Source organism: Eublepharis macularius, chromosome 5 (genome assembly GCF_028583425.1).
Source record: "Eublepharis macularius isolate TG4126 chromosome 5, MPM_Emac_v1.0, whole genome shotgun sequence".
NCBI lineage: Eukaryota > Metazoa > Chordata > Lepidosauria > Squamata > Eublepharidae > Eublepharis > Eublepharis macularius.
Window position 1 is genome coordinate 135526007 of NC_072794.1, and position 27081 is coordinate 135553087.

Below are 27081 nucleotides of genomic sequence, written 5' to 3' on the forward strand. Positions count from 1 at the left end.
TGCTTGGGGAGCCAGGAAGGGCAAGCAGGCAGGAAGGAAGCCAAAGGGAATTAGCAGCCGCGGCAGCCTTAGCCGGGCGGTGATGTAATGCCTGCAAATGGGGAGGGGGGAATAAGGTGTTGAGGTGGTCTAGAGGCGGTAATGATGGTGCTTAGCGAGGCAGCGCTGGAAGCACTCCTTGTGCCAGAGACACCCCCCACCCCAGAAGAAGCCAGGTATTTGGGGGGGGGGGGGAAGGCGGCATCTGGGAAAGGAGCTATGCTGGAACAGAGCCACTTCCCTCCCCTCCACTGGAAATCTTTCCTGCTTCTGATTGGATCCGAGCTAACAAGCAGAGGCCCGCCTCTGCTGCTGAAAGCTTTGTTGTGCTCTTAAGACTTCACACTGGTCATTTTTATGTGGCCTGGAAAATAAATCTCTGTGCAGCTGTGAATGACTGACTACCATGTTGATAAGCAATCCCGTTGACTCGATTATTGCTCCTCTTCATTTGCAAAAAGAATCCAGATAAAAGTAATGCAAAAGTCCAAGGGAAGGTTTACCGCTTGTTTGCCTCACAGTGCAGTTGCTTGGATGCTGCTCCTGGATAGGTGCCATTTGTTTAAAAAGGAGGGCTCTGTTTTCCTTGTAAAGCAGCATCCCTAGTGTTGTCAGGGGCAACTCAAAGGATTGGGGGTGGGGGGTGGGGGAGATGGACCGAAAACTGCCATCCTATGCATCCTTAGTTGAACTGACATTGCAGACCTAAGCAGAATTTCATCTTTCTGAACCCACTGGATTCAATTAACTTAAGAAGGGTGTAACTCTGTTTAGGATTGTACTGTAAGTCCTATTGAACACAGTGAGGGTTAATTCAGAGTCACATGCAGTGGACTGGACAACATGTACACATATAATTGCTGTATAGAAAACAGGTTCCAGAACATCAGAACTTTCTGCCATACTTCATGCCATACTTCACACCATACTTAGATTATATTGGTCTTCATCCTATCTTTCATTCTTAATTATCTATTCTTGAGTACTGTATATAGAAATACTTATCCAACAATTTGTGTGTGTGTGCATGTGCACAAGCTGTCACTTCCTTTCAGAAAGAAATTGGTTTTCATTTAATGGGCCCAACATGAGAGATTTGTTGTCCCCCCCCTGTTATGATCACTTAGTGTGGTGTAGTGAGCCATATTTCACATCTGGAGGATTATTAAAACAATTGTGGAATCTGCACAGAATATAGCATCCTGAAAATTTAAATCTTTTTTTTTAAAGAAGGGGAAGTTTCTGGTCCTTATGAATGCAGAAGGATGCATGGAAACAGGTAGGCAATATCAAGTGATAGAAGCCAGAGAGAGAGAGATGGATTTGAAATTTGTCAGGGGGTTGCTCTGTGCCATTCACAACATCTTCCTTCCTCAAGGTTCCAACCTCTAATTCATACAGCTCACTTATTCAGCTTCAACTTTCCGGGCCCTTGCCAACACATTCCAGTTGGACCACCTGGCGGTGAGAAACAGAATAAATTAACGCAAAACAAAGTGCTTTCCTGGCAGTGCTTGTTCTGAGTGCTGTTTTTGGAGAGAGCACAGCCCATCGGGAAGTTCTCAGAACCAATTCCTAGTGAGATGAATCTGCAAGGCGCACTGTAGCCCCCCCTGCTTCATCTATGGCAGTATGTCAAAGGCTTTCAGACCACTTGTGAGTGAAGAACAGTTGAGAGTGGCGTCAGCCCCTTCTGTTGTAAGCAGAAAATTCTTGCGGCTTAAGTACAAGATTCTGTGGAAGAATGGTTCTCAGGCAGGTATTCATTTTGTCAAAGACAATGCCAGGCAATAGCTTTCTTTTATCTTAAATGTTGTGTTTGTTCACTTTCCATTTTGCATATGTGGGGGGAAAGCATTTGTTTAGACCACAAAGCCACAAAGATCAACTGTGTCCAAGTACTGTTCTCCTTCTGGTCCCCCTTTAAACTCTTGTTTCTTTGTTCATTTTTGTTTTGTTGTAAGGCAATGGAACTTGTTCAGTGACAGCTGGTTAATAGACACTTGTCCATCAAATGGCTTCCGTTATGTATTTATTTGATTGCAATCTAACCCACCTCCATCTTGCTCTTTTTGGGGAATCTGTTTGCTTTAAGCTTCCTTCCAAGTTAAGGGTTTTAGGGCTATGGTGTTCAGGCCAAGAAATGTGTATTCTAAAAGAATGGCTTTCATTTTAAGAGTGCATCTTAGTTGAAAACACTTTTGATGTATAAAAGAGACCCCTTATTTCAGATGCCAGCTTAGGAGTGTGTAGTTAGCTAGATTAGACTCACAAGTCACAACCTTATCTGCTCTTTTTGTATTTAGATTTAGGCTTTTTAGGACATGCGTAGTGGCAGTGTTTTGAACCTCTGCAGCTGCTGTTTTTTCCACCTACCAACCTCTTACTCTTTCACCGATCTTGGATAAGTCTGATCTTGAGAAAGTGTTGATGATGATGATTATGATTTCATTGTGTATTCCCTTGGGGAAATATGAAATGCTTAATGACAGTCTTTGTAAACAATCCATAAAGGTGAATTTACCCACAAAAACAATATAACTTCTGTTAGTCATTTGTGGTATTTATAAGGCTTTCAAGAGCCTTCCAGAATTACAGAAACTTTTCTGCCTGAGGGCAATCCATATCTTCCACAGACATCTAGGAGAAATGCTTTTTCTGATGCTTTTTCAGCTTCACACCAATGCTATGAGAGGTCACCATCATTCTTATTATAAAAGTGGAGAATGAGGTCCAAAAGGAATGATTGAACTAAAAGCATCCAGTGAATTTTAGTTGAAATTGGATGGGTATCCATCCCTTATCTAAGTTGAACCTAGGCAGAGAAGCACTTGAACCAGTCTGTAGAATTGTTTGGGTGCAGGGAGTGCTGCTGTTTACTATGACACTGCTTTGGCGGTGTGTCTGTCTTGGACACTAAATACTATGCAGGCACATTTGAAAAGACAGTCTCTGATCTGACCCAGTGTCATAGAGCAGATTAGTCTGGGCATTATCTTGACCCCAGCCACTCACTGCCCCTTTCTTGTGGTTCTGGGAGAGTCACCTTCCTTTAGGCCAGTTCCCTGCAGTTTTTTAACAATTGTATGTGAGTCAGAAACTGAACAAGTGCAACTGTTCCTATCCCTGTATTAGGAAAGTGCTGTACCTGTTGAATTTTTAAAGCAACTATGTTCTCAAAGATAACTAAAAATACAGAACAGTAATCAAAACAAATCCCTAAATGATCAGTATCAAAAAAGTAGTATAAAGGCGCCTCTTTTCTGTATAGATGTAAATTTGGCACTTGTGGGACCAGCACTTTAAGGGTACATAGAAGTACAGTCTCTCCCAGAAAGAGATTACCTGGACGTCAAAAATAAGGGAACACATTGCCTGCCTGAAACTGTTAAGAGCAACCCCAGAACCAAGGCAGAGAGATACTATTCATTTTATTACATTTTTAGCTTGCACTTCCAAGGAGCTCAGGGCAATGCGCGTGGGTTTCTCCCTCATTTTATCCTTGCAACAATATTTAAATACTTAAATATTGTATTATTGTTTTAAGTGATTTTAAATGTATCTAATGTAAATTATTATTGTGTGTTTTAGATGTATGTGATCCGCCCTGAGCCTGCAGGCTGTGGGAAGGGCAGAATACAAATTGAATAAAATAAAACAAAAAAATTGGGTAGCTTAGGTTAAGAAAAAGTGACTGTCGCAAAATCATGTCGTGGTGGTGTGGGGGTTTGAAACCCAGTCTCTCAGTGGCCAGTTCTCACTAGCTATATTTTATGTTAGCACCAATAAAAGTATAATATTAGAAACCTGCCTTGTAAAATTACTGCAGGGGCAAACAAGAGAGAGATTCTCAAACAGTTTTTTATATATGAAAAAAACAGCATATAGTTCTGTTTGCTCACTAAAATGATCCAAAGTGGTCCTTCTCCCAGTGCCTCCAGCAACAGCAGCCTTTGCCATGCTAATGATGCCCCATCTGTAGAATGTCCACCCCTAACCGGGGGGGGGGGGGGGGTTGGGCACTTTTCTTGCTACCATTTGAATGCTAAGACTTGATTGACTGTTAGCGGTATAGTTTATATTGGTTCTTATTCCTTGTTCTTGATTTATCAAGATTGCCATCTTCTGTTTATTTTGTTTGCTGCTGTGACTGCTTTTGCTACTGTTTTGCTGTTTCTAATGACTTGGGATTTTTCTTTTATTGTTTTGGTATTTTTTGTCCACTCCTTTGAACTGAATTCTTCCTCACAAATGCCACTTGTGGGCTTGTAAGGAACAGCTGCTTCAGATGTAGAGAAAAAGAGGAGGGCCGCTTGCTCAGCCCTTCCTTAGTCATCTTGTTTGAAAACAAGTGGGATTAAAATAGTCTAAGAGGAGCAAGCAAGGAACTCTGGGATGGGGAGGTCAGGCAAGGCAGCTGTGCTAGTTCAGTATTTCTTTCAGCTTATTTTCCACATGCCCCTTTTCGCTCCCTCAGCTGACTGGTTTGCTAAATACTTTCTGGGAAGGAGAGGGGCGTCAGCCAGCCATCTAGCTGTACTGAGACCAGAGGAGAAGGAGTTGTTGCTGCTGCTGCTGCTGCTGCTTTGCTGGCCAAAGGAGCAGGAAGTAAAACAGAGTGTGGAGAGGTCAGGTGTGCTCCAGGCTTCTGCCTTTGGGGCAGCACAGGCTTTACAGCTGTGAGGCAGGCCTGCAAAGAAACCAAGCAAGGGCACTCAAAGGAGCTCTGTTTACAAAATGCTCCTAGCTGCCCTTCTGTCTCCTCACATAACATAAGCTCAGCTTTGAGTGTGGTGCCAAGTTCCTAGAGAGAATCTCATGTGGTGTAGCAACTTGCAAGATATCCTTGCCTCACGTACTTCCCACAGTCTTTAAAAAATCTTTACAGTTCAGATTTATTTTTCCACATTTTTTGTTTCTGTCCATTTATGGCAGGATTTTGGATGTAATCCATTAACCTTTTAATTTATCTGTTTATATTTCTGTGCTAAGAAAACCAACAACCCTTGGTCATGTTTGTGTCTAGAGCCACTAAGGTGGCATTGCGTCATCTCTTTGCCTCCCAGGCTTGACTCACTATAGCTTGCGTTGTTCCATTTTGCTTGGTGTCATCCAGTGACGTGGAAAGGTGCATAGCTGAGTTAAACAGCGGGAAGACATGGCAGAGATTAGCCAGGGAGCCATATCCATGCACACACACAAAAAAATGTCTGCAGGTTCTGTTGAAAAATGATTTGGTTTCTGAGGTTGACCCAACACATTAAAATCAAATTTTAAAAATCCCCTCCTGTTATTAATCACAGTCGGAAAACACAACATAGGCATCCTATTGTACCAGAAAATCAATGTGATGTCATGGTTAGAGTTTCAGACTAGGAGCTGGAAGATCCAGATGTGAAACCCTGCTCTGTTGTAGAAGCTCTCTGGGGGACCTTGGACCAGTCCCTTTGATTTAACCTACCTCACATGATTGTTGTGAGAATAAATGGAGGAGAGAAAAGTGATGTAAGCTGCTTTGGGTCCCTAGTGGGGGAAAAAAACAGGGTGTCTGTCTGTCTGTCTAGTTTGACAGGTTGTTTTTTAAAGGCATAATGTCATGGTAATGCATTTTATAATATAGATATGTTGATATTTAATAATGCCATCAGTTACGATGGTAATTTGGAATCATGTTTTTTCCCCATTATATAGATGTGCGCATGTTTTATATTACTCTTGATAAAGAGGAATATATTTGAAATGCTCTGGGTCTACCTCAGAAACGAAATATTTTAATAAAAAGAGTGGCAGTGAGTCATAAATGTTTCTTTGATGGTAGTATGTACAGAATTAAAAGAAACTATTGTGTTCACTCACAACTTGGGGGGGGGGAGACTTCTGTTTCCCCCCAAATCTCCTTTTTCACAAAGCATTTAAGTGGCCCTCCTTCACCTCCAATGACAACATCTATGTAAATGTTTAGGTTTGCTCACATTCGGTCTTCATTTCCTTTGGATGAGCCGTTCTCCTGTTTCTCTCTGTCCTGTTATACTTTAAAGCCTAGTTATTAAGTCCCCTTTTGTCTGTGCAAGTCCCATTTCTGCTCAAGAGTGGGGAGGGGGGAATTTCTGCCAATTCTACCCTCCTGCTGCAGATGCAGCAGTGTGGAGAGGCACTCAGATTGCATGCAGGTGAAGGAAGGATTCTGCTTCATGAGCAATGCTACATTTGTAATGCTTAGGATCCACTGTAAGCTCCTTGAAGGCAGGGGTCTCTCTTTTGTTCAGATGGGTTTTTTTTTGCTAATGCTACTATCTAAAGCAACATGTACTCTGTACTTGTAAATCAGGTCTGAAAAATATACTTCACAATTGTGATGCCAACATGAAGCCTAAGTCAGAATGTTGCAAACCCCAGCCTGAACTCTTTTCACTTGCCTTGTTTTGCCCAACTTGGATGCATGTGACCTACTCAGGCAGTGCCAGGACCAAAGGACACCTGATCACAATTCTTGCCCATGTTGCATAATAGCTTGATGTCATATGGGCAGGGCTTAACAAAATAATAAGAAACAAATAGCTTCCACATATGTAATTCTTTTCCTCATATTTCACGTTATCAACCTTTACAACAGTCCTGTAGACTATACCAGCATTAGTATCCCCATGTTATAGACAGAAGATTCAAACCAAAGCTTGCCCCCAGTGAATACTTGGTTGAGCTAAAATTTAAATAGGGTTCAGAGCCCACTCATTTAATCACTACATGAGCTCAGTAGCAGTAGAGTTTGACAATCAGTGCTGTGTAGCCTTCAGTGAAGGAATGCCTGGAGATTGTTGGTTTTTTTCATGGAGATAAAAAATACTTGAATGAGTTTCGTATCTAACTTTTAACGAGTCTTATATCATCTTAACTCATTCTCTCATAACACATCTTGGAAGTTTGAATGTATGTTTTTCCTTCTCTTGATTTCATTTCTCCTGGCCTCCAACATAAGGGTTATGATCTGGCACTCTATTACTTGCACATAATCTGGTCACAGTTAAAATTCTGCACAAACAGCTGTGCCCAGGATTTTAGGTCAAATAAATATTTTTATAAGGGAGAAAACACACAGAGGAACTTGTGGAGGTCTGAAGCACTTGTGAACCTAAGTCCTAGTTGAGCAAAAATATTTAGAAATGGATTCATATTCTTCTTGTAAAGTTATTTCCTCTCCAAAGTAATTGTTACTAATATATAATAAACATTCTGGTCATGAGAACACAACAAAACTCTTGCTGGATAGGGACATCTAGACCAGCCTTTTTTTTCAACTGTGTTTTGCCAGATGATTCTAGGCAGAAGCTGGCTCTGAAGGCAACTGAATCGTCTCCTTTTGCCCCACAGCAACAGGCTTCAGTGACAGCCCTCAGAACATAGAGATTCCATTTAGCTATCATGGCTGCCAGCAAAAGATTGGGCTTCTTTGCTGAGGCAATTTTTGCTGCATTTGGTTCCATACCTCTTCAGGATTTCTTCTGAATTCCGGACAATTAACTCTCAGATCTCAATGCAGTGTTTCAATGGTTCTCTTCTGAGTTTTCTGCCTGAGCTTTTTCTGCGCGGGGAGAAAACTTGGAACCCTTGAAACACCGCACTGAAATCTGAAAGGAGAGTTAATCGTCTGGAATGTGGAAGAAAACTCGAAGAGGTACGGGGCCAAACATGGCAAAAATTGCCTATACAAAAAAGGCCATTGTCCGGTTGATAGACACCATGTTTGTGTCTCGTCTCCTTTTAAAGCCGTCTGAGTCTGTTATGATCATGTGGAAATAAATTCTCTAATTTAATTCTAGATTGTATGGAGAAGTATTTTCTTCTATCTATCTTGAATCTACCACCAATACATTTAATTAGATGAGCACCTCTTCCCCACACTACCCCCCCCACACACACACGCACACCATCACTAATTCTAGTGTCATGGGAGGGGGGAGATTATCTACTTCTCTATACCATAAATAATGTGTATACTCTTTTTTGTTTATCCCTATCACCTTTCCCCAGACCTAAACCAAAAAATCTCCAAATGCTTTAGCTTTTCTTCATAAGGAAACTGCTCCACCTCTCTGATCATTTTGGCTGCATTTTTGAATATCTTTGCCAGTTCCATGATATTCCTTTTGAAATAGGGCAGCCATCATTGCACACAGTGGCAAAAGTCCTTCTTTGCTGTTTCTCCTTTTAAGAAAAGGGGGGGGGGTAATTTCCACCAGTTTCTTCCTCCTGCTGCTTACCCCTAGGCTGTTTCTAAGGGCCCAGTAGCCATGTCCCCAGGAACAAAATGGGAACTCAGTGGGCTTCAGTAGGTAAGGGAAGTGGGGAAATCCTGTTCCACAAAATGTACTGATGTGAATATACAAATCAGTATTCCAGAGGCATTCCATAGATTCATATAAAGGCATTATGGAGAGCTAGCAGGGTGTAGTGGTTAGTGCTGGACTACATGCTGGGAGACCCAGGTTTGAATCCCTCCTCTGCCATGGAAGCCCAGTGGGTGACCTTGGGCAAGTCTCACGCTCTCAGCCTAACCTACCTCATAGGAATTTTGTGAGGATAAAATGGAGTGTGCCGGAGAACAATGTAAACAGCTTTAGGTTCCCATTGGGGAGAAAGGTGGGGAATAAATGAAGTAAAACAATTTATTGAATTTATTTATGAAACTATTTATACCCTGCCTTGACTCTTAGTTCAAGGTGGCTGGCAGTCATTGGCTGTTCTATTTTTCAGCCTTGTATAATGCCTGACATAGAATCTGCTTTTACATTGCCGCCATGGACATTTTCATTCAACCCCAAGACAGTCACATCTTGCCCAAATGTTCATTTACTTGCATTGAATCTCCTTGCCCTTCTGTTATGCATTCCCTCACTTTGGAGAAATCCCTTTGTTCTCTGCTTAGGCTTTTCATCATCCTGAATAATTTTTTCATTTTGTTGTGAATGTGTGTATGTGTTATGCACCATCAAGTCACTTTCGACCTATAGCGAGTCATGACCCTATGAATGAAAGATGCCACCCCCCACAAAACATCCTATCATTAACAGACTTGCTCAGATCCTGCAAACTGGAGGATGTGGCTTCTTTTATTGAGTCAAGCCATCTCATTTTATGTCTTCCTCCTTTCCTACTGCCTTCCACTTTTCCTAGTATTATTAACTTTTCCAGAGAATCTCGTCTTATCATGATGTGACCAAAGTACGATAGCCTTAATCTTGATTTGATCTAGTACCCACTTATTTGTCTTTTTGGCTGTCCATGGTATGCGCAAAACTCTCCTCCAGCACCACATTTCAAATGAATAAATTTTCTTCCTTTCAGCTTTCTTCACTGTCCAACTTCCACATCCATACATAGTACATACATACATAGCACGGAGGCCCATACATAGCACGGAGGCCCAACATCCCTTTGTTTAGCATCCTGATAAATTTTGTAGTTTGACAGATTCCTCTACATGTTATGTGCCGTCAAGTTGCCTCCGACCTATAGCGACCCTATGAATGAAAGCCCTCCAAAATGTCCTATCGTTAACAGACTTGCTCAGATCCTGCAAACTGGAGGATGTGGCTTCTTTTATTGAATCAAACCATCTCATTTTAAGTCTTCCTCCTTTCCTACTGCCTTCCATTTTTCCTAGCATTATTGACTTTTCCAGAGAATCTTGTCTTCTCATGATGTGACCAAAGTACAATAGCCAATCTCGTCATTTTAGCTTCTAGGGAGAATTCAGGCTTGATTTGATCTAGTACCCACTTATTTGTCTTTTTGGCTGTCCATGGTATCTGCAAAACTCCTCTAGCACCACATTTCAAATGAATAAATTTTCTTCCTTTCAGCTTTCTTCATTGTCCAACTTCCACATCCATACTTGGTAATGAGGAATACCATAGTTTGGATTATCTTGATCTTGGTTCCCAGAGAGACAGCTTTCTCTTTAAGGATCTTCTCTAGCTCCCTCACAGCTGCTCTTCCAAGTCTCAATCTTCTTCTGATTTCTTCATTGCAGCCTCCCTTTTGGTTGATGATTGAGCAAAGGAATAGAAAAACTTGAACAATTTCAATTTCCTCATTGTCATCTTTAAATTGTCGAAGGTTTTCACGGCCGGAGAACGATGGTTGTTGTGGGTTTTCCGGGCTGTATTGCCATGGTCTTGGCATTGTAGTTCCTGACGTTTTGCCAGTAGCTGTGGCTGGCATCTTCAGAGGTGTAACACCAAAAGACAGAGATCTCTCAGTGTCACTGAGAGATCTCTGTCTTTTGGTGCTACACCTCTGAAGATGCCAGCCACAGCTGCTGGCGAAATGTCAGGAACGACAATGCCAAGACCACGGCAATACAGCCCAGAAAACCCACAACAACCGTCATCTTTAAAATTCTGTAATTCTTCAGTAGTCATTACTTTTGACTTCCTGATGTGCAGCTCTAATCTTGCTTTGGGCTTTCTCCTTTAACCTTCATCAGTAGTTGTTTCAAGTCTTCACTATTTTCTGCCGGTAATGTGGTGTCAACCGCATATCTCAAATTGTTAATGTTCCTTCCACCAATTTTCACTCCACCTTCTTCTAGATCTAAGAGTTCCTTATGCTCCCAGATGTCCTAAGTGATGGTCATTCTTGACCTACATCTGGGTTCCTTATACCCCCCTATACGTGAAGCTGCCTTACATGGAGTGATACCACTGGTCTATCAAGATCAGTATTGTCTACTCTGACTGGCTTTGGCCCTCCAGGGTCTCAAGCAGAGGTCACATCTGCTTATATGTTCCTTTTTACTGGAGATACCAGGAATTGAATCTGGGACTTTTTGCATGGAAAGCAGATGCTCTGCCACTGAGCCATAGGCCCAGCCTTTGGCTTATCTCCTTGGCTTCCTATCTGGACTTCTATCTTTCTGCAAGCATTCAAAAGTGGGGGTAGAAGGAAAATTGGAATTATGCCTACTGTATGTACCCCTGACTTCCGTACATTTTCAGTGTCCCATTTGCCCAGGGACATGTACATATATACCCCAATGTGTGTAGGTTCCCTAAAAGCAGTTCATACACTGCAAAATGAAAGGTATAGATCACAAGGAGGAAGCATTCAGGGATGCATGCCCATGGACCCTTGTTTCAATGAGACATGGCGCACACAGAGATGAAGTGCAGGGCCTGCGGGTATAGTTATGAATTCTGTTTGTGTGTACCCAGCCCACTTCTCCTTTCTTGAACTCTTTGTTTTAGGTATTACATAGTCAAGTTTCCAAGATTAAGAAGCTCCAAGTGCCCCAGCCACATCCTCTTGCTTATCTTGGTTTATTCACAGTTCATTGTGTTCTCTGGAGCTATTTACATCAGATAGGGCAGCCTGCTTCTATTATTTTCATCTTGAAGTGAAAGAAAAGAGAGCCCCTGATTTTGCCAGTGGTAATAGACAGGTCAAGTTCTGTTTCTTCCATTGATATAACTTGAAGGCCAAAATGCATGCAGGGGGCTGTTATCCCATGATAAGACAGAAGGTATCCAGGTCCATAGGTTGTCCTTGGTGCTTTTCAGATGATTAGTCAATTTCTCACCAGTTGAAGAGTTAATAAGTTATGGCTGGTTGATTGGTTGTGTTTGTGATACGCTTTTTTACATGACTGTACAATAGTGATGTAAATTTCTTAAAATGTTTCTGAAAGAATTGTCAGCATGCATACAAAAATAGAGGTTTAGGTTCTTAAGTTTTTTAAATTGTCCTTTCCAGTCTTAATGGGGAGGAAAGCTCTCCATTGAAAGGAGAGCAGCTTCCCTTACAGGAATTATATCGAGGATGATGTAATCTAAAACATATGGCCAATCTGTTGCTGCGAAAATGTCAAGTGCTTGGTAAATGTTCAGTCTTACTTATCTGTTGTGTGGTGTGTAATGTACTGGGAGAGGCAGAGCTGGGTTTGGGGTGCATTTTGTTTTCTCTCCCTGAAGTTAGAGGCAATTTGCAATGATTCATTGGCTTTGGAAAATAACCACCCAATTATGAAACATCTCTGTCACCCAGTAAGCAGACTAAATGGTAGCTACAACCAGAGGGATTCTGAACCAGTAAGTAGGTAATGATACACAAATTCCAATTCTAGAAATTGAGCCAACGGATAATAACTTTATTTGGGTCAACTAGCATTTGACATTCTGGGTATAAGCTTTTTGAGTCATGTAAGACTTTGTCAGGTTGGGTTTGCTGGGTGTAGGAAGAAAACTGAGGTTGTTGGAATATACCCAGTATGTTATATGTTATATCTTTGTAAAATGTTTAATCCAAATTGTGCCCCTCTGATGAGATTTTAGCTTTAGGCAATAACATGTTTATTCTTGCTTTCTATTTGTGGCACACTGAGTCTGGATGTACCCATATAATCAATAAGGGGACTGATTTTTAGTGGTTCCTCTGTGGATTTGTTGACCCCTCCTTCCTTCCCTGCCTGTGGTTTTATGTGGCTTAACAGACATCTTCAGCAGTGAACCAATTTAGATAGAAGAAGATGGCCAAGTTTAGCAACTGCTCTCCACTAGAGATGTGCATGAACTGAAATACGAACGAAAGTTCAGCACAAACCAGGCCGGTTCATGGTTCACGAACCGGTGGTTCATCAGAACCCATTTCTGATGAACCACTACGAACTTTAGGTTGGTTCATTTGGTTCATTTTTCAGTTCGTCACTGCAGACAGCTTGGCGCCGATAAATCAGTTTCCTAGGCAATAGGGGATGGGCTTTCTGCAGACCTTCTGCTGATCCAGAAGTGACCTGCTGACTCAGAAGTGGTGATTTGCTGGCCCAGAAGTGACTTTTTTACGAACCAAACAAACCAGCTCGCGAACCGAGGTAGGTTCATGAAAGTTCGTGGTTTGTGAAACGTGACGAACCATGAACTGCATGGTTTGGTTTTTTCTGGTTCATGCCCATCTCTACTCTTCACTGTTTTTTTTTGAAAGTTTTTTTATTTTTCAATACCTAACATACAAACTACAATAACAGTAACTACAAAAGATTACAATAACACGAGGGAAGGAAAAGAAGGGAGAAAAAAGAAAAGGGGAAGGGGGGGTGGAAAAAAAAAAGGGAAGGTAACCTACAAACACTAAACACTACACTTCAATGCTTTCCCTTCATACTGCCATAATAAAGAAATAGCTTAATAAAGTAATGATGGAGTGGTTGATCATACAGAATACAAATTACAATCGAATTCAAATTAAATTTTCCTCCCCCTCCTGGGTCCCAGACGCAGTTCTCTCTGAGCAACTGCAGCCGCAGTGCTCGTTTCCTCCCCCCCCTCCTCAGACTTCTCCCTTTCTTCTTGCTTGGTGCACTGAAATTCCGGATTTTTATCCTCAAAATCCCTTAGTTGATCTTCTGATAATATCTTATAGATTTGATCTTTGTAGCTAAACCAGATTCCTTCCGGAAATAACCATTTGTACTTTATTCCACGTTCCCTCAGAAGAGCTGCGAGCTTTTTATACTTAAAACGTCTTTTCCGAACTAAAAATGGGACGTCCTTCAATATCTTAACTTTGTTACCCAAAAAGTCCAAATCCGCATTGTATGAATTATATAGGATAGTGTCTTGGATCCTTTTAGATGAAAAATCGATGGTGATCTCGCGAGGCAGCTGACGCTTCGTTGCATATTTTGAAGAAGCCCGGCGGACTTCCAAAATGGCGCTTTTAACCTCTTCTTTAGTTGTCCTCGCGGGTGTCGCCAGTAGTTCCGAGACCAGACCCCATAAATCCTCATTTTCCTCCTCTTTCACGTTCTGGAGGCGCAAAATTGTCTGCGTTCGTTCCACTTGTAGCCCGATCAGCTGGTTCTCCACCAGCTTTAACTCTTTTTTCGTAGCCTTCACGAGTGACGCACTTTCCCGGGCAGCCTTCTCTGCCCCTCCCCCGCTGCTTCCTTAATGGTTTTCACTTCGCTTTCAATTAAGCCCACCCTTTGATCTGTTTCGTTCAGCTTGTCAACAAAGGGTTTTATGGCTTCAACAACCGCCCTGCGCACCAGTTCCTCAAGCGACTCTCCCTTCTGCAGGGTAGCCGAGATTGACTTACCCAGAGCGGGACTTTGTTTTTTCGCTGCCATTTTAGGGGGGGGGACGGACCGCCAGCCCAAATTCTGAAACTCAGCGAAGGGGAAGAACGAGCCTTCTTAGCTTCAGATCCCACCACTCCTTCGCGTACGCTTGTAATAACAGAAGGGATTCGCTTACTTGCAGGCTTCCGCCTAGTTCTGTTCTTTGCCGTTTTCCATAGCCCGGCAGCACTCGAGGCGCCACGCACGTCTGCCGGCCTCCATAGGGACAAACGGGCAATTTACCCCCCGCATTAATTTTCGGGGGGTTCTTCCCGCAGCTTCCCGGACCCTGCCTCCCTCACTGGGAGTCTTGGGGGCTAATCTTCGCAGATCAGCCGCCCGGTCAGGGTGCTCGGGCGCTTCCTCTCGGACCTGCCGAGAGGAGCGTCCGACATGGCTGAGAAAACGAAACCGAATCCTCTACTCTTCACTGTTGCGCTACCTGGAACGAGATTGGTAGAGAATACCAAAGCAAGGCAGGCTTCTACTATAGCTTGTGTGACATAGCCCAAACTTTTCTTACTATACTATAACCAGGCAGCAGGGTTCTAGCTATTGCTGGCATGCCTAGCTTTTGAAATTTGCCAGCTAGAGGAGAATTTCTCCTGTTGAGAAGTCTGTCTGTTTCAAGAAGTCTAGAAGAGAGAATGAGGATCTCCCAATGTTTAATTTAGCTAATAAAAGCTGCTGTTGTGAGGCATGAGAGGGGCGTGTGTGAGGGACGAATGGCAATATGAATTGGGTTCATATTGCTGAGCAGTGAGGAAGGGGAAGTTAACTCTCTTCCACTCATGCTGTTTCCCTGATCAAAGATGGCCCTGGCCCCCAGGCTGCAGCAAGCCCCCGCTGAGAGCAGTGGGTAGACACACACAAAAAGGGTAGCTGAATTCTCCCTCCTGCCCTGCCATGGATAAAAGCAGCACAGCAGGTGGGTCACTTTTTAATCAGGCAAATGGCATAGATAGAAAAATTACACACCCGCATGGTGCCATCCAGCCATCCTAGCAGCTGCTTTTAATTTAAAGTGTCTGGTTGGGGAGCCTGTCATGGATCCACAATGCCGTATGTAATTTGGATCGCAAGAGCCAGTCAACAGTTCTTGTGACTGCACCAGTTCAGCTTTCATTCTGTGTCTTGGTATGATTAGGGGGAAACTTTAGAACCTGCCTAACCTGCTTAATGTCTTTGAACTTTCTCATTGCTCATACATTATAAGCCCTTCTTTCTTTAAAAATCTTTAGTGAGATTAGGGCAACTGTCAGAAATGTGGGGATCCAGAAGCCATCAACACTGTCTGTCTTCTAAGCAAGATAGTTTACCGTATCCTGTCATCCTCCTTAATTGTATTTTGTGTCATCCAGATTATAGTGTTCTGAAAACAGACAGGATGTAATATTTGCATTGACAGAATAAATTGGTTAATCTTCAAACAGTTGCTCAGTTGCATTTAAGAATGTGTCATGAGGTGCTCAAAAATATTATACAAAGTTGCAAGGACTCTATTTTGTATTTTTGCCTCCTGTTAAGGCAGGCTGTTGCAGAGATGGCCAGTTTGGGAATAAAGAAATCACTTGTCCACAGTTCTCTTTATTTGCTGCTTGCAAATGGTATCAGCCTTTCACCTTGCCCCACCCCCTTGCTGTTTTTGATTGAGAGCATGTGAAACTATAACAAATACCAAACAAACTTCAATATGTTGCCGCCATTGCTGTTAATACTGAAATCCTATTGCAAACATAATACTTAGCTTTCTGTTTTTGCTACCTCTACTTGGTGGTGTTGGTGATTGTTGAGAATCTACTGGCTTGCTCAAGTGTGCCCACAATGGTTTTGTAGCATTTAGTGTGGAGCAGTTGCGTGACAGTATAAGAGGAGTCCTGCTGAATCAGACCCATTTATGCACACACATACCCCTGCCCCATAAAGTCTACTTTACCACACAGCGCTGTGTGTGAAAGTAATTTTTTTGCTCTTTCTTTATATAGGTGAGCATAACACCCCTCTCCCCAAATTGCTTAGAGGTTCTACAAGAGCAAAACCAACTTGGGGGGGGTCACATCTTGTGCCCACATAACCTCCCACATTTTTCTCTTATTCCTGCTTATTGTTGGCTGAAATAACATTATTTGGGGCTCACATGTTCCTTCCTCATATCTTCCTGTTTGACACAAACTCTGGTACTGCACCTAATAAATATAGCAGCTCTCTTTAAGAGTACCTGTTTTGAAGGTATTTCAGCCTCAATAAGAATGCTGTAAGGCAGCAAAAATAGGCAGGATTCTTGTGGCTCTTTAAAGATGAATCCTTTTAAAAAAATATTCTAGCATAGGTTCTCGTGGTTTAAAGCCAACTGGTTAAGCTGTTAGACTGTCCCTTTGACTTAGGGTAACTACTGCTAGCCTCCAGGTGGTGGCTGGAGATCTCCTGGAGTTTCTCCAGTTCCCCTGGAGAAAATGGCTGCTTTGGGGCCAAACTACAAGTGATGAATGACACTTGAACGGCAAGTGTATTCCTCCCTGTTCACTTGCCCTCCACTTGCTCTCCACTCGATCCACTTGCCGTTCAAGTGTCATTCGTCACTTGTAGCTTAGCCCTTGGAGGGTGGAATCTATGGCATTATACCCTGCTGAGGTCCCTCCCCTCTGTAAACCCTGCCCTCTCCAATCTCCACCCCCTAAATCTCCAGGAATTCCCATCCTGGGGTTGCAAGCCTACTGACTCTTGGTCCAGTCAGACAACAGAGACAAAATGTAGGCTGTTTTATCTTTTACTCCTCTGCTGCTTCCTTCCATCTGTAGTGATCATGAACATCAGGTCTTCTTCCAGCACTCTAGAAATGAAGGAGCATCCACTGTCGTGTCTTTTCTTCTCCATCCTGTCTCTTCTTCCTATTTCTTTATCTGCCTTTTCTTACTTCTTTCTGCCCAGTATGTCAGACAGAAATGGCAGTTCAGTATCTTTAATGATCTGAGATTTGGTTTTTCATCTGCTACACTTTTAATTGGAAGCTATGCTAATTTTTATTGATTTATAAACAAATAAACATAGCACGTGTTTAAAGATTGTTGTGAGTTATCCGGGGCTTTTTTCTGCGAGAAAAGAAGTGCAGATTCCAATTACTTTAAAATAAATTTTGGGGTTGCTTAGTCCTCTTTCTTTCTCTTCACAGGTAAAAGCTGCTTAATTCATAAAGTAGCTTTTGGTTCCAAGGATGTGGCAAAATCAGAAGTAGTTGCATGTTTCTTCTCCATTAAAAGGCTGAGAAAACAGAAAAAATGTGGCAATCTTAACAGGATTAGAGTTTGAGATAATGCACCTAAAACATACCTGAATGTATAACGTGGCCCTGGTTGTTCATCTGTTCACAGTAGGGCACAGGCAGAGGGATGTTTTCACATCAGAATACTGGGTTCCATCTTGAATGCTTCCCTGGGAAGCTGGTAGAGAGAGAGAGGCTAGTAACAACAGCTTTAACAATGTAGATAATGTCCAGTTTAGCTATATTAGGTCAACCATCTCCTTGCCACACCATTTCCATGGTTTGTGTTATCTACATAGTTGATCTTTGTGTCTGATGTCATAACACATCACCTAGAAACCAAAACAGTTGTATGGGCAGGTGGGGAGTGATTAGGGTTGCCAGTTCCAAGTTTGAAAATTCCTGGAGATCTGAGGGGTGAAACCTGGAGAAAGTGGAGTTTGAGGAGGGAAAGGACCTTGGCATGGTATAATTCCATAGAGTATACCCCCCAAAGTAGCCATTTTCTCCAGGTGAACTGATCTCTGTGGCCTGGAGACCAGTTGTAATTCCAGGAGATCTCCAGCCACTACCTGGAGGCTGGCAACCGTAGGAGTGATGGGACTGAAAACTGTGGGAAGATGGTCTTGGGAGGTAAGGAAACGGGGCCCAGAGGTTAGCTGAAGGAAGTTGCAGTGTGCAGTTGCCTTCCTTTGGGAACTGAGAGGAATAGTTTAGCCTTGAAAATCCATGAAATAATGTTGAGGGAGCATCACCACTGCAAATGATATTTGGCTAGATCAGAGGCCCTTGTTCATATTGCACTGCAGTGCCAAACACATCAAGAGCATCTAGGCGTCATTCCAAAATTGTGCCTGTCTCTAAGTGAGGGTGAGATTTTTGTTTACAGCTTCTGAATCTTTTGGGCTGGTCAGCCTTTTGTGAAGGACAGATTAGGCCTTTTGTGAAGGACAGATTAGAAGCGATAGTACCAGACTACTTTACAAGCTGCTTGTAGAGTTTATCAAGATGTTGTATGTAAAGTAATTTGTGCACTTGTGGGGGGGGGGGAGGAAAGCTATATGAATACTAAATTATAATTTAGGACAGTATTTGTATGATTGAAGTCATATTGCTATCTTAGTTTGACCTGATTTCATGTTTCTGCTAGCAAAACATGGCTTTTCCTGGTTACAGTTTTGTAAAGAACTTTATATCAACATCCAACATCTTTTGTACCTTGCACTCTGAAATGTTCAGATGGGCCAACCTAGGTGCCAGCCTGGACTACCAAGTTGTGTGTGTTCAAGGCACAAGAGGGACAAAATTCCAGAGAACCTTGCCCTTGGGACCTGTGAAGCCAGGCAACTTGGCATGCGATTAATTTCCATTTGAGATGAATCTGGGTAATGTGGGAGGTGGGTGAAGAACCTTTGTCTGAGTATCCGTGGTGGCTCTTAGTGGCCTTGGTGCTAGCGATAAATTGTTAGGTGCTTAGGCAGCCAGTTGCTTGGGATTTTCCCTAGCCCAGATGACCTGCAATAAACCTGCAACAGATATTGCTCGTAGCACTGAGGGGGCCATTGCAGAAACTCGTGTGATTAATATTTGTCCTCTGAGTTCTGCAGGGGGGAGTGCTGTCTTCTTTTTAATAAACCAGAAGGAAAGGAAAGAGGTTCAGATTGCAAGTGTGTCTTCTTTCAAATAAATCTGAATTTCCCCCCTTTTCACAGCGGACCGTTGTAAAGAGGTGCAGCAGATCCGAGAGCAGCATCCCAACAAAATTCCAGTGAGTACCAAGCTTCCTCTGTGGGTGTGGATGTATGCGCACATGGGCATCTTCTGTGAATTCTAGGGCATAACTGTACAGGGTGGACTGTTTGCCGTGCCACTGCCCTTGCATGCCATCTTCCTGAACGTGCTCTCATGCCTCACTTGTTGACACACTTCACTTCTGTTTGAAATTAAATACCACTTCGGCTGCTGTTGTGCAGTTACTAAATAGCAACTCGTAGTACATGTCTGACAGGTCCTCCCAGACACTTTTCTTCTAAAGTAAACTGTATAAGCCAGGGTTGTCAAACTTATTTGTTAGATAGAAGCCTAACTCAGTCGTGCTATTTGTACTTTGAAGAAAGTGCTCACTTTATTAATTTAATTAAAATTGGGGTTGATTAGTATGAACTTAATTCATATAAATTAGTGTCTATTGAAGATATTAATACTAATTAATATCAATAGTAATGTAATTAGTATTTATATAGCACATTTTTATTAACACAAATGCCTGTCCAATAACTATACTCTTTCCTCTTTTTATATTCAGCTGTGTAGGTCATTGCCTCATAGGGCTGCATTGACAATTTTAAATTAAGCATAAGGAAGGGGGGAGGAGAATCCAGGGATGGGGACACGGACGCATGCACACAAGCGTGCACACGCATACACACACACACAGCTACCTGTTCCTTCAGAACTTGCATGGGCAAGTGAACTTTCTGAGGAGCAGCCAACTTTGCACCCCAGCTCTTCTGCCATTGTTCAGATCACAATAATTGATTCTGTTCCCATCATGCCTGAGCCTGCAGAACTGGCCAGGCCCAGACTTCAGCTGCAGCAGTTGGAGAAAGTGGCTGATGGTGGCAGTACAGAAGGGCAGGAGGAAGTATACAGCAGAATGAAGTATACACACACATGGAGTTGGGTGGGATACATAGTTATCTTTGCTGCAAATATTGTTACAGGCAGTTTAAGTTGTGCCACAGGAAAATCATGCCTGGTTCTTTGCATTGTCAAAAGGACAAGCTGGTTTGGTTAGAAACTGCCTCAGCCATAGCCCTGCATGTAAAATAAAGTCAGTTTGGTGTAGTGGTTAAGAGCAGCAGGATTCTAATCTGGAGAACCATGTTTGATTCCCCACTCCTCCACATGAAGCCAGCTGGGTGACCTTTGGTCAGTCACAGGTTCTTGGAGTTCTCTCAGCTCCACCCACCTCACAGGGCGATTGTCGTGAGAATAATAATACGACACTTTGTAAACTGCGCTGAGTGTGGCATTAAGTTGTCTCGAAGGGCGGTATATAAATCGAAGGTTGTTGTTCTGAATGCCCAGGCTTTCCAGGAAGTGATCCTGTATATTTTTTTTCTCTGAATAGCATGATCATCGTGTTTGTTTTGCCTGCAGCTGATAAAGTAATTAAAATGAAACTGTCAGTCAGATGGCTAAGAATAACACAATCTATGGAAGGAGTGAGATCATGACAAGAACTGAAAGCAACACAAGTGCTGTAAAGAAGCCAATGAGAGAGTGGTTAGAATATCTGACTAGGATCTAGGAGATCTGGATTCAAATCCTCATCCTAACATGTGTGCTGGAGAACCTTGGAGGAAGGATGAGATAAGAATGTACTAGATAAGTAAATTTTTTTTTAAAAGATTAGTTTCAGTCATGCCGACTTCATGTGACAATTATGTGACAGGAATTCTTGTTTGGATCCCTTGCAGTATCTAGGGGAATGACATGAAAGGCCATAATGTTTGAACAGATCCGTGGGTTAAACAGCCTAGGATCACTGGAGAATCTCCATAGTAGCAGTAGACAGGAAAATGCTTTAAGTATCATCCACAAAAATGTTTTTGGTGGCCTCCTCATGGAGGAGGCAAGGGCATTATCTGCCTCAGACTTCACCAGTGATGGCTTTATATTTTTAAGATTCTCCCTATAGTTACTGGGACTAAGAATACATTTTTGTTCTTTTACAAAAGCAAATGTTGTTGATGCCAAACTTTGACACACAATTCAGGATGTAAATGATGTACTTCTGGAATACACATCATTCTGGGTTGCCATGTTCTAGTTCTGCCTGTTTGTTTTGTTACACTGCAATCACCTCCTTCTTAGGGCACCAAGTTCTTATCAGGATTCCAGTGGGATCAAGGCACACACTACTGGTTAGAATCGAACTAGCTTATGAAGCATACTACTCTAGCAATAGCAAATCACCACTTAAAGCATTCGTCTTCTATTTCCTCAGCTGGTTGAGGTAATAGAATGTGTTTTTTTGTGTGTGCCAAACTGGGTTATTTGCTATTGCTAGAATTGTGTACTTAGTTTTTAGTGTACTTTTGTGTACTTTTAGTTTTTAGTTTTTAGTGATTTCCTAAGTTTGATTGTAAGCAGTAATGTGACTGAGAGTCTGCTTAATGACGATAGGTTCAGGTGGTATCTGTCGAAGGGAGCTTTGATGCTTGAAAGCTTATACCCTGAAAACTTGTTAGTCTTTAAGGTGCTACTGGATTTGAATCTTTCTCTACTTAGTGATGAGAATTTCGGCTTCAGTTACAGAGCATGGAGTCAGATTGGATCTTCTCAGGGATGGCAAGAAGGAAGCCGGACACTCACAGTCACATCTGGTTTTGCCCCTGTTGTACTGGAGAGCATAATATATTCCCCCTTTCCATGACTGAGGCTCCTCCCCGCACTTTCTCTCATTGGCTCCAGTGTGACTGTAAGCCATTTGCATCACTTTCTTAAGACAGTTTTTTGTGCATGAATTGGCAACATCTGTTTGAGGCAGAATCTCATTCACGTGAATGGGTGAAGAAAGAGCTTGAGCAAGATTTGGCAGTTCTAGCTTGCTCCCTTGTGACTTCTTAGCACATTTTCTCTTTCTGTCTTTGAGTATACTGCATAACCAATATTTACTTATTGAACGGATCAATATTTCCCTAAGTGTTCAGACGATTCCTGTAGAATGATTTCCAAGAATGAATTAATGACCTCTAACCAGTTTAATCACAAATTGTTCCAAAACAATTACTGTAGCCAGGATTTAGGCCTCTTTTTGCAGCTGTAAATGTTCCCACTCAGATGTACTCTCTTTCAGGGTTTCCTTGGCTTCTTAAGCTCTGCAGTTTTTAGCTATTATCTCAGACTATAGTTGGACAGAGAATCTGTCACATTTTGCATCAACCAAAATTCACTACAGACTTCTTCAAAGAAGAACAAATACAGTACATGAAATGCATTAGAACACCAGTACTCTGACATTGGCTGGTCTCTGACACAAAGAACAACCATTTTACATCAACTTGACTTTGGGAATTTCTTTTGTCAGTAATGCTTTCCTGTAGTAACTAACATTTACATCTTTAAAAGGGTAACAATTTTTTTGGCCTATGATAAAATCCAATAATTTATTACAGAGAGCTTGCAAAGTCTGTGTCTTAATTCCTTATATAATGGAAAAGATAATGTTTTGGTTTGATTCTGATGACACATACAGAAACATCTGTGAGTCATCTTTGTATTTCCTGTCTAACTATGTTGAAGGCACAGTTTAAAAATACAAAAGATCTATCAGATAGATTAATTAATTCCAGAAAGTACTTTTGCAAGCAGTGATTGATTTTATAATGATAATGAGTATCTTGGATTTGACTCGATTTAAATTAGCAGCATACTTAAATACATTATCTTTTATCATTGTTTTTGTCTGTTCCACATCTGGCAATCTATTGCATTTTTATCCCACTCTTCCTCCGGACTGCCCTCATGGCCCTCCCTCCTCTATTAGCAATCCTGTGAAGTAGGTTAAGCTGAAAGAGTGTGACCAACCTAAGGTCACAACTACTCTCTAACACTGTACAGCCCACTGTCTGCTCTTACCCAGTTTGAAACTGGTGGTGGTGGGGGAGGTACTTGAGAAACTGCTTTTATGACTGAGCAGAATCATTTTCCTTTCCATAGCAGTTTTTTCGCTGTCTTCACCTAATGCTTGACGTATCCCTTGCTAGTGCCTCCTGCCCGCAGTGTTCTCTATCCATGCTGGTTCTAATTTTATGACCTTTTGGGTTCATTTGTATGTAATCTGGGCTGTCAGCTGCTTGGGGTGAGATCTAGAGTATAGATGTTCTCTGGTGATGGAGCAAGCCAAGCTATGCTTTAGTAACTAGTTTACTAACAGGGTGTAAAATCTTGTCTTTTTAATAGCTGGTTTAGCTTTGCCTTGTAACCAGTCCAATGTAACTGTATGGCTGGTTGACTACACACAGTTGTTTTGGCTAGCAGCAAGGTTATATTGTTCTGAGGGAGGGGGGAATCATAATACTACACCAAGAAACTGGAATTTTTCTTTGTATAATTTATAGTTTTCTATAGACTAATCTAAAACTAGGCCCCAGCTGTGCTACTAGGAAAGAAAAAAGATTGCTTTTTTAATGCTACTGCATCTGTTGGATAGTGCCAGAAATGGGTAATATTCTTTCCCACCTGCCCTCCATGCCATCAACCTCTTGAAAGGTGTTTCTATTGAATCATTTTTCCTGGGAGAACAGCAATCCCCAGAAAATAAATAAGAAGCAACTTGATGGATCAGGTCACCCGTCCATCCAGTCGAGGATCCTGTTAGTCACAGTGGACAATCAGGGGCTCCCAAAGGCTCCCAGCAGGGACACATTGGCCAAAGGTTCCCCTTGCTGATGTCTATTATTCAGTGATATACTCTTTACGAACATAGAGGTCCCATTCAGCAATCAAAGCTAATAGCAACTGGAATCTATGTTCCATGATTTTGTCTAATACCATTTTAAAATTTTATTTTACTTCATTTATACTTTGCCTTTCTCCCCAGTGGGGACCCAGAGCAGCTTGCATTGTCCTCCTGTCCTCCTTTTAATCCTCAAAACAACCGTGTGAGATACATTCGGCTGAGAATGTGTGACTGGCCCATGGTCACCCAGAGTGGTGATTGGAACTTGGGTCTCACGGATCTTAGCGTCCAGCATTCTAACCACTACACCACATTGGCTCTTTTAAGGCCACCTACTCTAGCAGACGTTGCCACCTCTTGCAGCAGCACATTTAACAAGTTAATTATGCATTCATTGTGTGAAGAAAGACTTAATTTTGTGCTGTCTTGCATCTGCTGCCCATCAACTTCACAGGGTGCCAGGATATATTATGAGAGACGCCGAAAAAGATGTACCCATGCACTTTCTCCATACCATGCATGATGTTAGAGACATCTATCATTAGCGGTCTTTTTTTTCTCATGTGAAACGCCTCAACTTTCTAGTCTTTACTTGTTGGGGAAGAATTTATTGCCATTGTTGTTGAGGTGTGGGAAATGATTCTTATAAGTGTGGTGGATTTTTGTTTGTTATAGTTGGCAATGAACTATTTAGTTTATCTTTACTCACTACCACCCTGCTCATCCATATTCCTCTAGTAATTAAAACATAATGCACAGTTATAGGAGTCTTTTTCTTTAAAAATGATACTGGTTGGATGCTTGGACGCTATGCATTCCTCTGCTGCTCTACTTGACGTGGGAGCAGATATCCAATGAGTTTAGAGAGTGGCAGATGATGGATAGGAGTTGGACTGTGTTCTCCTCCCTCCCATGCGGCCCAAGTCAGTCTATGAAGCCGAAGTGATGTCACCTCTGTTCTTTCAACATCCAGGAGGCTGCTGGAGTTTAATAACAACTTGCTGTAGTAGCGCCATCCCATTTGCTTCTCCCAGGTGCCTTTCAATCATGGGCAGGCGAAACAGAGTCTTGACAGAAATCCATGAGAAGGCTGGCCCTGTCGTTTATCACCTCTAGGCGCTTGCCAGCTGCTGCTCAAACAGCGAGAGGTCCAGTGCAGCTTCTTCTCCTGTCAAGACTAATTTTTGCTTCTTGTAGGGCGGGTGGGGGCAGATAATTAAAGAGAAGTTCCTTATTGTTTCAGTCAAACATCAGCATGAGGAATTGGACAGCAGGATAGATTCACAGGACAGCTCCTGAAGCCAGCCGGGGGTGTGCTCGTCTGTTCTTTGCCTTTCTTGCAGATGGGATTTCCTAGATCCAAAAAATCAGCAGCAATCCAGCACCAGCTGCATTTCTCAAAGGCGGTTGTGCGGTGTCTGTAGCTGCAAGCTTCTCTCTGCTTTTTCTTTCTTTCGAATGTAAATGTTGTCTTTTAAAAAAAGATTAAAATCGTCAGGGTTTGAAGGAAGGTTTGTTCTCTCTTCATCTCTCTGATACAGTATCCATTTCTCTTCCCTTCCCTTACAATCTTTTCAATGGAAAAGCAAGATTGAATATTTGGGGAGGATCTTGGTACCAAGATGACCCCCTGGTGCATGTGCACGAATCCTAATCTTTTCCCCTTTCCCTGCCCACTTCGTAATAACAACAACAACATTTGATTTATATACCATCCTTCAGGACAACAACGCCCACTCAGGGTGGTTTACAAAGTGCGTTCTTATTATCCTCACAACAATTACCCTGTGAGGTGGGTGGGGCTGAGAAAGCTCCGAGAAGGTGTGACTGACCCAAGGTCACCCAGCTGGCTTCAAGCGGAAGAATGGGGAATCAAACTTGGTTCTCCAGATTAGAGTCCTGCCACTCTAATCTTTCCTGTATGTGTTTGTTGTGGGGTAGCAAAGAAGGGGACTGGGGTCTGAGAATGCATTTATTCAGGGCCCACAATCTTTCACAGCACAGAAAAGGCTATGCACCTCCCCCCTTCGACACCAAAAGGATCCTCTTGCAGGGAACTAATAGGCAGGACGAGCAACCCAGAGTTGTTTTGCTTGACAGATCCTTCTATTGGCTGAGCACTCTCTTCAGCCTACAAAGCCCTCCCACATGCCCAAGGCTTGCATATCCTTTTGGTACCCAGGCTAGTTCCTGGAAGTTTACATGTGCTAACCTAGATCTAGGGCCAGGTTTGTGAGAGGTGGATAAGAGTTTGTTTTCCCCGCCACAACCCTGTGGAGAGTGTACGACTGGTCTAAGGTCATCAAGTGAGTTTCCACAGCAGAGTGGTGATGTTCCAGATCCTAGTGCAAATGTCTAACTAGTGTTCCACATTGGCTTTCCTGGGGTGACCACTGAAGAACAGTAGCAGTCAGTCAGTCCAGGCTAAGTCATGTAAGTCACATGACTCTCAAGTCATTGCATAGTTCCTGGATGGCCTGGCCCCAGTAAGTCCTCCTTTAAAAGCTAAGAAAGGCTGGAAAGCATCTTGCCTTCTCCTAGGGTTGCCAGGTCCCCCTGTCATCCTGGCAGGAGTGGGTGCCCTGGCACCTACCTGCTTCAGTGTCCCTCACACATGCGCGATCCCGGGCCCACGCGATGGCGTCACTTCCTGCACAGACCGCGGCTCCCTAGGGAGCGCTCCACACTCCACAGGGGGGCCAAATTGGGCCCGAATTGGCCAGATCAGGCCTCAATCGGCTTGGAATGGGCCACTATGGAGCATGGAAGTGCTCCCGTGTTCATCAGCGGCCCAATTTGGGCCCAAGTCAGCCCATTTCAGGCTCAATCTGGGCCAGATTGGGCCTGTGGGAGCATGCTGCACCCCCCTAGGAGCACGCCCCGGAAGGCCCATGCCTCCCCTGCTAGCCAGGTAAGCAGGGGCAGGGGGTGGAGGGTGGGAGCGGGGGATCCCCCACTCCAACAGGGGGATGGTAACCCTACCCTCTCCTCACCTTTTACTAAGAGAAACCAAGGCTTGAAGGTTGGCAATACTGTTGTGGTTGCCTTAGGGTTGCCATTTCCTAGTGGAGGCAGGGGATCCCCTGTTCCCAGCCTCTGCCCCTGTCACTACTCACCTGGCTAGTGGAGGAGAAAGGCGGGAGAATGGGCCTCCTAGGGCAGCTCCCAGCATGTCCCAGGAGTGACATCATCATGCAGGCA

At 42.9% G+C, this 27081-nt stretch overlaps 1 protein-coding gene across 1 annotated transcript in view; it reads left to right on the forward strand.

The window, feature by feature from the left end:
- The window catches only part of MAP1LC3A (microtubule associated protein 1 light chain 3 alpha), a 42844-nt gene that overhangs the window by 1066 nt on the left and 14697 nt on the right, over positions 1 to 27081 (forward strand). Inside the window, exon 2 of the mRNA XM_054981202.1 lies at positions 19124 to 19179. Coding sequence (XP_054837177.1) covers positions 19124 to 19179 — 56 coding nt within the window. The remainder of the gene's footprint in view (positions 1 to 19123; positions 19180 to 27081) is intronic.